Raw genomic sequence first — 13,480 nt, forward strand, 5'->3', positions numbered from 1 at the left:
AGAGAGAGCGAAGGAAGGAGAGACCCCGCGAGGTGGAAAGCAGCGGTAGCTTTACGACTCTTTTTCTTCCGCAAATGAAAATGGTGGGGCTCCAGCGGAACAGTGGCAGCAGGAGCTGGTCCGCGCGCAGCAATCATGGCGGTGGAAAAGATTCTGGAGCGACTTCGCTGCGTAAACCCACGAGCGATTCTGAGTTCCCACTTGACAGTGGCAAGGGACTGCTGCCTGAAAATCAGGAAAGAGAGAGCGCCCCAAGACAGTAACATTTTAGGAAAACGACATAATTCATACAATATAATTTCTAAATATTTACATCATTTAATGTAGTCCAATTAACTACCGTGGTTACCCCCGAATGCCACCTTGGAAGGAGGTGGGGTTCAAATCTCCACCTACGGACAGGATGGGGACGATTTCATTTTAAGTGGGTTTTACTTCCACGTCCCAGTAAAGAGGCAGGGCAAAAGTCTAAGAGTGAGGGTTAAAATAGAATTAGAGTAGCACCGACCAAAAAAGAAAAATATAGTCCAATTTTAGTCTAACATATAATGTTATTGCTAAAATTTTAAATTATTTAATATAATCCCTATACTTTCAATATATTCTAATTTAGTTTATGAATTGTATGAAAATACATCATGTCATTCTTAAAATTGAATTTGTGAAAGGATGACATAGGAATTAAATTGAACATGTATTAAAAATTTAGAAATCACATTAAATAAATTAAAAATTTAGATATTATGTGAGGATCTTTTGTATCATATGCCCCGAAACGTTCTCACATTGTGATGGCCTTCGGACAGATAAAAAAAAGTAAATTATCCATCCACTGATTGTAAAGATTCTTGGGTTAATTATTACAAAGAAAGATCGAGGACTACGAAAAGGCAGGAGATCCGTCGCAGTCCGCAGGTTGTTCTTGTGCACGGTACGCAACCGGCAAAGCCACGAGATGAAGCAACATATGGGCCTGATATAGGGCCCGGCCCATGAGACCCATTTCCATCCCACGACCCGCTTCTCGAGTGTTTTGTTCGGTTCTTTGGGCTAAGATCAAGCCCAACCAGTGTCGGAACGACCACTGATCATTCGGCAAGTTTTGGGCCGTTTCGCAAGAGGTAGGCAGAAAATTTGAAGGGGATCAATCAAAACCATTAATTATGTACGAGTTTCACATGATTCTCATAAAATTCAACGGTTATTATTACATCTTATTCATAAACAAGAGTCTAGATAAGAAAATCCTGTCTCAAATATCTTGCTAATCTTAATCATGGTGATTGGGGTTACCTTTTAACCTCCAAAAAGGGGGCACATGAAGTAAATAGAGACCAAAGGGTCTTAACCGATCGATTAGTCCAACCTATCAACAGCATTCCGGCATTTTAATGTCTTACTTGATTACGAGCTCACATTGCTTATACCGGCATCTAAAATTCTATTTCAGCGGCACCAAACACGTCCCGTCTTATGTTCTCCGTAGGCACTAGTACCCCCAAGATGCCCACTTAAGCATCTCAATCTTTACATTCCCCCATTTTGATGTCCCACTTAAGCACGAGCTCACTCACAGTGCTCTTATCGGCACCCAAAGCCCCGCCCCAGCGGCACCGAACACGTCCCGTCGAGCACCGGTACCTCAGGATGCTCTTCGGATTCCGATGGACGAGTCATTTGTAGCTGTCTTTTCATTTTATTGCACGACCCTGGCCAGTGCTTTGGCATGCATGTTCACTTGATCGGTTGGATTGCTCATATACCATCAATCAGATCGAGCCTTCAACAATGGGAATGAGTTAAAGGCAGGGATCTTCTTCGTACGACCGGGGTGATCTTGGTTCTGATTCCTGAAATATTGTTGTAATGTGGTGAATTATTGTTCTCGATCTAATGGACTCGCTGCCAGGGACAGATGGGCTTGTCAGTCACGCGAGGGAGCATCGACCCAAAACTTAGTGACTGTTGAGGCCGATTGAAAGGACTAAAAGGTTTGATAAAAAAGAATGGCAAAAACAAAGGACTAGGGGATGTGACCTCAACAGCAATGTAAATTATATGAACTTGTGAAAATAAGGTTGATTTCGAAAGAAATAGAAGTTGAATTGAATGCAAGATAATCCACGCGAAATTATCAAAAAAAAATTAAGTCTATTGTGTTTATATCAATTCAGTCATAAAAATTTAATTTGATAAATATAATCATAAATTTTTTGATAATTTACTAATATAATCATTTCAACCAATTTTAATTAGAAACCACTTACGCAAACACTAATTGTCTTATTGGTACGGATGACGCTAATGTAAATAATTTTTATAATTTTTATAAAATTTATAATTTGTTATTCTTTTATTTTATTTTTTCCTCACTTGTTTACTTTTTTTTTCTTTGTTTCTTTTCCTTTTGTTTCTATTTGTTGAATCATGTCTCGAGTTTTCGCTGGAAAAGAGGAAATATAAAATAAAATAAATTGAAGTAAAATTTCTTCTTGCAGAAGCTTGCCGAAATCGCTTGGTGTGAAGCCTCCACGCATGAAAAAAAGAAATAGATGGGCCCAGCACATGCACACACATAAATATATATATAACAGAAGATGTATTTTTATGAGATGCGCGGCTGAAGAACCCTACGAGAAAAGACGCACGCCGAAGACCTACGAAGCAAGGAGCCGCACGTCCGCGACGTATGCTGAAGCCCTACGAAGAGGATACGTACATGAAGACCTATTCTTGTTTGACGTACGTAGAGCGCTTCGTTTGAGCTTTGAATGCGCGGTAATTTTGTACTATGAGTTTATCTCCCAAGTGAGTTGTTATTTATACACTTTGGGTTTGGGGTTAAATCTAGGTGCGGGAAACACTTGAGCGATTGAGCGATTGTAAACTCCAATTCTCCGATTTTAGTGGATTATTTGCTGCTGGCTCTCCCCATGGACGTAGGTACCGATACTCGGACCGAACCACGTAAATTTCTGGTGTCCTGATTTTTCTCGTTTATTTCTCTGGTGATTCCGCGTTGACGTAATTTGCAAGATCCTGTCGTTTACGCGTATTATATCCCAACAATTGGTATCAGAGCGTGGGTTTGGATTTCTTGATTCTGATTTGAGGCTTTTGCTTGTCTGATTATTATCTGGAAATTCTGTTATTGCAATTATGTCTGAGAGGAAATCTGAGATTGAGAAGTTTGATGGGAGAAATAACTTTGTGTTATGGAGCATCAAGATGCGAGCTTTATTGACAACACAAGGTTTGACCAATGCACTAGATGGCGAAGATGAGTTGCCGATTATAATGAAAGCCTCAGAGAGGGTAGAGCTTATGCAAAAAGCAAAGAGCATAATCCTGTTAAATTTGTCAGATGAGGTCTTACTAGAGGTTATTAAGGAGGAGGATGCCGCAGCATTATGGGCAAAACTTCAAGCACTCTATGTGAAGAAAGGTTTGAACAATCGCTTATATATGCTGAAGAAGATGTTTCAGTTTAGATATACCGAAGGTACGTCTATCAGAACCCACCTAGATGAATTTAATAAACTCATGTTGGATCTGAAGAACGTCAGTAAGATTCTTGATGATGAAGAATAGGGCATGATGTTGTTAGCCTCTTTACTAGAGTCATGGGAGCACTTTACTGATTCGCTATTGCAGGGGCGTACTACGATTACCTCAGAAGAGGTAAAGTCCGCCTTATTCTCTAAGGAGTGGCAGAGAAAGTTGCGAGATGACGGTATGGCAAAAGGAGCAGCGCAAGCACTGACGATTCAGGGTAGAGAACAACATCGAGAGCCTAGTAACATCAGAGGTAAAAGCATATCAAAATCACGCAATAGAAAGTCCAAGGGACGCGTGAAGTGCTTTGAGTGTCACGAGGAGGGGCACATCAAGAGAGATTGTCCAAAGCGGAGAAATAAAGTTGATAAGCAGAATGCTACAACTAGTGTGGCAAACGTTGCTGAGGGGAGCAATAGGGATGCAGAAGCTGTCTTATGTGTGACTGCTACTTCGTCAGGAGACGAATGGGTGCTAGATTTGGGGTGTTCTTATCACATGACGCCTCATAAGAACTGGTTTACTACTTACCAAGCTGTAGATGGTGGTAGGGTTCTTTTGGAGAATAATGTAGTCTGTAAGGCTATGGGGATAGGGACAATTCGGATCCGGATGCACGATGGGGTGGTTCGTACATTGACAGATGTGAGGCATGTACCGGAGCTCAAGAAGAAGCTTATGTCTCTGGGGACACTCGATGACATCGGGTGTAGGTACACCGCTGAAGGTGGAGTACTGAAGATCTCTCGAGGTGCTATGACAGTGATGAAAGGGAAGAAAGTGAATACTCTCTATCATCTACTAGGAGAGATCGTGACTGGAACCGCTGTTGTTTCATCAAGTGAGTCAAACTCTAACTTGACTCAGTTATGGCATATGCGTTTGGGGCACATGAGTGAGGCAGGTATGACGATGCTGAGTGAAAGGGGGTTGTTGAGTGGTCAGAAAATAGGGAAGCTAGACTTATGTGAGCACTGCATCTATGGGAAGCAGCACAAAGTTAAGTTTACTACAGCTATTCATTCGACCAAACGACCTGTTAAATATATTCATTCAGACGTCTGGGGCCCGTCTTCAGTTCCTTCGAAAAGAGGTGCCCGATATATGCTGAATTTTATCGACGATTATTCAAGGAATGTATGGGTATACTTTCTGAAGCACAAATATGAAGTGTTTGATCGGTTCAAGAAATTTAAGGCATTGATTAAGAAGCAGTCAAATAAGCAGATCAAGTGCCTAAGAACCGATAATGACATAGAGTTCTGTGGTAAAGATTTTATCGAGTTCTGCGAAAAAGAAGGTATTGTAAGACACCGTACAATACCTGGGACACCACAGCAGAATGGCGTCGCAGAACGGAAGAACATAATCTTGCTTGAGCGAGCTCGATGCATGCTTTCGTATGCAGGACTTGGCAAGGAATTTTGGGCCGAAGCAATGAATATGTCATGTTACCTAGTAAATCAATCTCCATCGTCTGCTATCGAGTGGAAGACTCCTGAGGAAGTATGGTCGGGGAAACCTGTTGATTATTCCGGATTACGTATATTCGGATGTCCTGCGTATGCTCATGCGAGTGATGGTAAGCTTGAGCCGAGGGCGAAGAAGTGCATATTTCTGGGTTATGCACAAGGGGTGAAAGGCTACTGGCTGTGGTGCACCGATCCCAGATCACTTGGTTTTCTAATCAGCAGAGATGTGATCTTCGACGAGACTGCAATGCTTCAACAGAAGAGTTCTGAGACACAACCAGCAGAGAAAACAGATCATGGTGTCATAAGTGAGGCGGAGCTTCAGGTGGAGACTCCGAAGACCTCGAAGGTAACAGAGGTTGAGACTGCAGATGAAACTGCAAAACCTGAAGTCAGTGATAGTGAACAACCAGCAAAGCCGCAACAAACTATAGCCGCAGATAGAGAGAGAAGGCAAATTAAACCACCGGTACGTTATGGTTATACAGATATTGCTTATGCATTGACTGTAGGTGATGAGGTGGAGACAGATGAGCCTTCGTCTTACTCTAAGGCGATGGCTAGTCCGGAGTCGTCGTAGTGGCTAGAGGCTATGAGTGAAGAGATGGAATCTCTCCATCGAAATCAAACATGGGAGCTAGTCAAAGTACCCAAGAGCCAAAAGATTGTTGGAAGTAAATGGGTCTTTAAACGGAAATAGGGCATTCCTAGTGTCGAGGCAGCGAGGTATAAGGCGAGACTTGTGGCGAAGGGATATACACAGCGTGAGGGCATTGACTACAATGAGGTGTTCTCTCATGTGGTAAGACATACTTCTATTCGTGTTTTACTTGCCTTAGTTGCTTCGCAGGATCTCGAATTAGAGCAGCTAGATGTGAAAACTGTATTTCTTCACGGTGAGTTGGAGGAGCAGATTTACATGAGGCAACCTGAGGGATTTGCTATTCCGGAGTAAGGAATATCATGTTTGCTTGTTAAAGAAATCTTTGTATGGGCTAAAACAGTCTCTGGCGGTGGTATAAACGTTTTGATGCTTTCATGGCTAGTCAAGACTATTCAAAAAGTCAGATGGACAGCTGCGTTTACTTTAGGAGATTGGAGAATGGTTCTTTGATTTATCTACTTTTATATGTGGATGGTATGCTGATAGCAGCTAAGGATATGTCTGATATTGATGTGTTGAAGAGGCAGTTGAATGCTGAATTTGAGATAAAGATTTAGGTGCTGCAAAGAAAATTTTGGGTATGGAGATTTTGCGTGATAGGACTGTAGGAGTTTTACGTCTGTCTCAAAAGAAATACATTGAGAAGATCGTGGCACGTTTTAACATGCAGTCAGCAAAATCTGTAAGTACACCTTTAGCGAAGCACTTTAAACTTTCAAATAAATTATCACCGCAGACTAAAGAGGAGGAGCATATGTCCCGTGTTCCTTATTCTAGTGACGTGGGTAGTATTATGTATGTTATGGTGTGCACTAGGCCTGATATTTCACAAGCTGTGAGCGTGGTTAGTCGCTATATGAAGCGTCCTGGTAAAGCTCATTGGGAAGCTGTGAAGTGGATCCTCAGATATTTGAAGGGGACAACAGACGTGGGTATAGTATATCGGAGGGACAGCAATGGCAGTGAGACCACTGGTTATATGGATTCAGAACACGCCGGTGACTTGGATGATTGCAGGTCTTTAGCAGGGTACAAGTTTACGCTAGCAAGTGGTGCAGTTAGTTGGAAAGCGTCCTTACAGGATCACATTGCCTTGTCTTCGACTAAGGTAGAGTACATGGCACTAACCTTTATAGCGAAAGAGGCGATATGGTTACAAAGTTTGCTCTTGGACTTTGGGTTAGAACAGAAAAATGTGGATATACACTGTGATAACCAAAGTGCGATATATTTGGCGTATAATCCAGTTTATCACGAGCGAACGAAGCATATCAACATCAGGTACCACTTCATCCGAGATGCCTTAGCTAAGGGTATTGTTATTGTTAAAAAGATTGCTACAACAAATAACCCGGTAGACATGATGACTAAGTCTGTTCCTGTGACGAAGCTCAAGCTCTGCTTGAGCTCTATTGGCGTCTGTGGAGAGTGAGCGCCCGTCGGGGCGTTGGGAGAGCAGCATGGATGATGAGCACTATAGCTTGGCTTCAAACATCGAGCTAAGGTGGAGAATTGTTGAATCATGTCTCGAGTTTTCGCTGGAAAAGAGGAAATATAAAATAAAATAAATTGAAGTAAAATTTCTTCTTGCGGAAGCTTGCCGAAATCGCTTGGTGTGAAGCCTCCACGCATGAAAAAAAAGAAATAGATGGGCCCAGCGCGCGCACGCACACATATATATATAACAGAAGACGTATTTTTGTGAGATGCGCGGCTGAAGAACCTACGAGAAAAGACGCACGCCGAAGACCTACGAAGCAAGGAGCCGCACGTCCGCGCCGTATGCTGAAGCCCTACAAAGAGGATACGTACATGAAGACCTGTTCTTGTTTGACGTACGTAGAGCGTTTCGTTTGAGCTTTGAATGCGCGGTAATTTTGTGCCGTAAGTTTATCTCCCAAATGAGTTGTTATTTATACACTTTGGGTTTGGGGTTAAATCTAGGTGCGGGAAACACTTGAGCGATTGAGCGATTATAAACTCCGATTCTCCGATTTTAGTGGATTATTTGCTGCTGGCTCTCCCCGTGGACGTAGGTACCGATACTCTGACCGAACCACGTAAATTTCTGATGTCCTGATTTTTCTCGTTTATTTCTCTGGTGATTCCGCGTTTACGTAATTTGCAAGATCTTGTCGTTTCCACGTATTATATCCCAACACTATTGAGCCTGACGAGGGTCACGAGCCTCACCCAATGTCCGGGAAGGGTCACCAATCTCACCTAGGGTTGGCAAGGGTCATTGAACGACCCTTGCCAAACTTATGGGGAAAAAGAAAACAAAAATGAAAGAAGGAAAAGGAAAAAAGAAAAAATTATTAGAAATTCATAAAATCTTTAAAAAAATTATAAAAATTCCCATCCTATGTGACACTTTCAACGTCCATATCAGCAATTTCCTACAAAAATTAATCAAAATAACTAAATTGACATATCATAAATATCAAAAGAGTTGAATTGGCCAAATTAAAAAATTTATGATTAAATCGACATAAATGTGATATGTTCAAGACTTTTGGTAATTTTCTCTATAATCAACTATGTTACACTTAGTATAATTTAATAGGATCACTGACAATTATTTAAAAAAAAATTGAAACATAAATGGTTTAATAAATTATTTAAATTTCATAACACAATCTCCTCTCGAATTTTCACATAATTATTTTGATTGCAAAATTTGGTGGTTAAATTTGAAAATTAAGCGAAAGACAATGAACGGTATGAATAACCTAGACGAATAATACAATCGAAGATAATGCACATATCACATCCGTCACTAATCTCGCCTCACTTATCTCGACGAATTATGTTGTCACTTCACAAAGCAAATTACTAATTCCAAGTCGATTGCTATTTTATCCACATTTGTTTTCTCAAATCTGCAACGAAGCTTGATGTCGCGAAATACTCATATTTGTACAGGCCAACAACACACGTACATATTCTCACATGTCGCGACCCCAATGCACGAGACTCCTCGGCTCGCCCGATCACGCCTAACCAAAGTCTCATTAAAATCATTATTATCACCCCCCAACAGTCGGCAACATTGGCATTGCTCTTCCTTGTAGCGTCGCTAATGAATGCCGATGGATCCGGTGACATTCGCATTGATCTTCCTTGCCCTAATCCAGCCAGCGACTGGCTCGGCCGAGGCCCAAAAAGAAGAAAACTCAGTAGTCTAATCCCACGCGTTGAACGAGGGCCCGTACGGACGCGTTCCCCGTTCGAACGAAAGCCTCGCCCCCACGCATTTAGTCCTGTTGGGCTCGCGACAAATTAAGACGGTCTGAATTATTGTTGTCTTTCCTTAATTATTCGTGTCAAGACAAAATCATCATCATCATCACGCCACGACTTCCTCCCCACCTCTCACATGCTTTGTCTCCCCCCCCAACTCTCTCTCTCTCTCTCTGTCCCGTCAATTTCCGACGTGGAATTTAAGGAAAAAAAAAAGAAGAGAAGCCAGCCTTCCCTTCCCCACCAATTCAGAATTCACGATTTTTCTCGCGCCCGTCCACGTCATCCCCGTCCGACTCAGCGTGCTCCGCCCCCCCCCCGGTCCACGTCACCGCCCGGGCCCCCCTCGAAATCACGGCGAGAACCGGGGGGACCGCGACACGCGGCGGCGCCGGATTGGCCCGGGGCCGGAGGAGGGGGCATCATCCCACGTTGCTGCGCGCGACAGCACGGCACGGCACGCTTTGTGATGTTCCGGGGTGGGTGGGGGGCCCGCGCCCACCAGTCACCACCAATAATTGACAAGCTCTCTTGATCCTATCTGTACTCAAGCTGTCATCACTGTCTCCTTCTTCACTCCACTTTCTCTCTCTACTTTCTCTCTCTTCCGCCAAAAATCCCTGCAAAACCTCGAGCAGCACCGCCATCGCTTGCGGCAGCAGCAGCAGCAGACGCGCGCCACATGTCCTGACCCGACCCGACCCGACCCGACCCGCGATCGCCGACGCCATGCTCCACCTCGCCCTCCTCGCGCTCCTCCTCCTCGTCTCGTTCCTCGACTCCCTCGCCGCCACGTCCATCTACCAAGTCCTCAAGTCCCACGGCCTCCCGATGGGGCTGCTCCCCAAGGGGGTGACGGGCTTCAGGATCGACCCCGACGGGCAGTTCGAGGTGTACCTGGATCGGGCCTGCAACGCCAAGTTCGAGAGCGAGCTGCACTACGACCGGAACGTCTCCGGGACGCTGAGCTACGGCCAGATCGGCGCCCTCTCCGGGATCACCGCGCAGGAGCTGTTCCTGTGGTTCCCCGTCAAGGGGATCAGGGTCGACATCCCCAGCTCCGGCCTCATCTACTTCGACGTCGGGGTGGTCTCCAAGCAGTTCTCGCTGTCGCTTTTCGAGACGCCGCCGGATTGCACCGCGGTGAGGGCGGAGGAGATGGGCGGTTTCCGCGACGGGGAGCTGATCGCCGAGGCCGTTTCCGAGGTCTCTGCTTTACTTTCCTCTGCTCGTCTCGACGGTTTGCGTAATTGACAATTTGCTTGCTCTTCAGAATTCGTGCACCAGCTGCATTCCTCCGCGAAATGCTGGGGTGTCTCTGTGATTTGTCCAAACAAATTTTTTATTGCTTTTCTCAATATACGTTGCTTGTTTGAGCCGAAATTTGTGTTTTGAACGAGCGTGGAATGCGGATTTGGTGAAAGGTTGTGCTTTGTAATTTCTCCGCCAAGCTTCTTTCAAGTGTTGTTTGGGCATTACCAAGCTCAGTTGAGCTCGATCACGCGTTTTTTCCAATCCCAAAACTGTTGCTTGCGAATTCCTAGCTTCTGTGACCGACCCAAAAAAAAAAAAAAAAAAAAATTCTAGCTTTTGTTTCCCATTATCAGCAGGTATTGGGGAATTCTTTTTATTTTATTTTGCTTGGCCTTCATGAAAGCTGGACAATTTATTTAATCAAGGTGATGTTTGAATCCATCTAAGCTATGATCATTTGTCGTGGGTCGGGAGTCCTTATTATATGAGTGTCTTCCACGTTTGAAGTTAGTAGCTTTTGATATTGTCTGTCCACTTGTATTGAAACTCTGTTTTCTTTTTCTTTTTTTTTCCCCATAAGCAGGGTCAATCGGGGAAGCTGCGATATCAACTTGATCAGGGGCATTTTGCGAGGGAAGTTCTGTAAGCGTGAAAAGAGAATGTGATCATCGAAGATGTGAGATAGCTCAGCTCCAGGATTGCTCGAATCCCAATTCCCCTGTATATGCAATACGGCGAGTTTGGTTTTTAGGAGGTCCTGCACTTTAATTCAGTCAGTGTGCTTGCTGCTTGCTTTTTCCTTCGAATAGTGCGGAGTGTGCATGTTACATGGCCTAGCTCCAGTCTAAAGAATGATGGCGGATGATTGAGAGGAAAAGTAGTTCAGGTGCCAACTCCATAATAACCAGTGTCCCACCAAGGAAAAGATAAAGGGAGACTGGAGCACCGAGTGAGATTATTTCAGGTGAAAAGGCTCTGCGAAAGTTCATTTTGTTTGTTTAATTTGTTGAGTTATCGGTATAGTCATGATCGATACCTTGAGGTCTCTTCTTATAGTATAAGCATTTTATTAAAGACACATGCCTCCCTAGCGGAAGAAATTAAAATAAGAATCTCTGTCCAGTCTCATTATTTTCAAAATTCAGCTCATCCGTTGCAATACCCGTTCCCCATTTTCCTTAATTGATACATGAATTTGTGGAATTGTGTTCTTGAGTTCTCGCTGCTGTATGATCTTTAGAGGATATCATGGTAAACTCTGCAATGCCATGTGAGATCTCTATTAAGTGACTCGTGTTCACATTCTTATGCTCAGGTGAAAACTCTAGTCGGAGTTTCAAATATGGGAGAGTTTTGAGCAAAGGTTTTTTGAAGGGGTGATTGTGAGTGTATATCTCTCGTGTAGATTTTCTTGTTAGCGTCTTTTCTCTTAAAAAAAAAAAGATGAAAAAACTGGTTTCAGGTCTGCAACTGGATGAGAAAACAGCAGTCAAACTACAATCCATCGGTATCTTGTATTGTACAGTGGTGCAGCTTCTTATCTGCAAATTTGATATTTTTGTAACATTCTTCTCCAGCTGAGTTACCTCTGTATTGGGGTACTACACGTTGGATTATGTTGCCACTAAATCTTTTCTGGACTTCAGTTTCAGACATTTTTTCAATTGCTATGTGCTTCCTCCATCACTCTCTTTTCTGGACATTTTTCCTCAGTTTTTGCTCTGTAACAAAAGATATATGAGGAGAATCTTATCAGACTGAAGACGAGACAAATTGAAGACTTTTATTCTGGATGAGTGCTGAATAAATTTGGATGACTATTATGTCCTAGTAGATATAGTGTTTCTTCATTCCAAAGGTAAAAGATCCACCTGCAGTTATTGGAAGACCTTCTGGAACTCGGCAAACCTTTGCGTCAACTTTCCCTAACTGTGTCCAGGGATCTTAAAATTGTAGTAGTTGATAAGTCCTGTGTAATTCCCCCTAAATATTTGAGTGATCAGTCTCAGGTGATATATAGGGGACACCCGTGGACACATAATTAACAATGTTATATATTTCTGTGAATAGGATGATTGATTCTTTTGCTGCTCCAATACAAATATTTGTCACTAGCTTTCTAGGCCATCTTCTATCAGTTTCAGCATTGTCGATAAACTTCATGCTTTTGTTTTCTTGTTTGAAGACATTGTTGCGACCAGCTGCATGCAAAAAAAGAGAATGACAAACAAAAGAACAAAAGAAGAACTAAGGCAAAATGCCGCAGAGTGAAACATCGACAAGTAGTGGCTGGCAAAGATGGAATAAATGTTTTTCTTTAGTGGAATATTTCGGAAAGTTCTGGTTGTTCCTATTTGGTGTTATTCAACGTGCAAGAGCTATAATCAGTAATTGGAAGGAATAGTAGGAAAAGAGATTTAACCTAAGATGCTTTCAAAAGCTTTTTGATAGAATTCTGTTGAGCTGATCCCAGAAGATAAAGAGCAATTTGAGTTTGCAAACTTGATCATGACAATGGCTCTCTTGGTCGTTTCACTTACACCACCATTCATACTATTTTAAGACCGGTGCAAGAGTGCATCATCTTATTGTCCGTTGAGCTCTGCTTCACTAGGATAAATATGTTGTATGCTCACATTTGAGAAAGAATTATCTATGAGAAGATCGAGCACGCATAAGAGAGATGCTGCTGATGCTGCATAATTAGGGTGGTTATTGCTCCGATATCATTGTTCGTGAATTGCATCATAGTGTAGGGATCTGCACAATGGTCTTCTGATGCATGTGATTGAGACAAACAGTTAGCAGAGATTGTTGTCTCTGCGAATTATTGCGGCTTAGAATGTCTTATTGGCCAAACTGCACGTGATCCGTTATGTATGTTTTGTTTGGGCACTCAGTTTTGCATCTTCATGTCAAAGCACAACAGGAGCTTTGGCGATCCACATGACGGCAACGTTCTTTTTGTCTAGAACCAACATAATGTTACTTGTTATTAGACCAGCAACTACAGCTGTTACAGGGAACATGATGCTGTATGACAACTGAAGTAGTAAGACTCCAAACGACTTGCCATGTCCTTGCATGAGCATCCGAACTCGATGCTCACTGTTCTATCCATTCAAGTACATGTTTAGTAACCGAAATTGACCCTCCAGAGAAATGCTTTCATCTTTCGCCAGGGTGTCTCCCAATGTCCTGTTATTCTTTTTCATCTTTCCTTTGTTCCACCATCCCTTCAGATCAAGAAACTCTTGAGATTTCCTCGAACCGTATACATTCTGGAAAAAAG

The 13,480-nt window shown here is 42.9% G+C and overlaps 1 protein-coding gene across 1 annotated transcript; it reads left to right on the forward strand.

Moving 5' to 3' along the window:
* Positions 1–9,487: 9,487 nt before the first annotated feature.
* On the forward strand, positions 9,488–12,255 carry LOC104456484. The gene is made up of 2 exons (XM_010071291.3): positions 9,488–10,140; positions 10,772–12,255. The coding sequence occupies exons 1-2, from the start codon at positions 9,664–9,666 to the stop codon at positions 10,832–10,834; spliced, it is 540 nt and encodes a 179-aa protein (XP_010069593.1). The 5' UTR covers positions 9,488–9,663; the 3' UTR covers positions 10,835–12,255.
* Positions 12,256–13,480: the final 1,225 nt, after the last annotated feature.

Source organism: Eucalyptus grandis, chromosome 8 (assembly GCF_016545825.1).
Source record: "Eucalyptus grandis isolate ANBG69807.140 chromosome 8, ASM1654582v1, whole genome shotgun sequence".
NCBI lineage: Eukaryota > Viridiplantae > Streptophyta > Magnoliopsida > Myrtales > Myrtaceae > Eucalyptus > Eucalyptus grandis.

Excerpts from the sequence above, each read along its gene's own strand:
- LOC104456484 (XM_010071291.3), top strand. The coding sequence starts at position 9,664 with ATGCTCCACCTCGCCCTCCTCGCGCTCCTCCTCCTCGTCTCGTTCCTC. Across the intron at positions 10,141-10,771 it reads TCGCCGAGGCCGTTTCCGAG|GGTCAATCGGGGAAGCTGCG; the intron begins GTCTCTGCTTTA and ends CCCCATAAGCAG.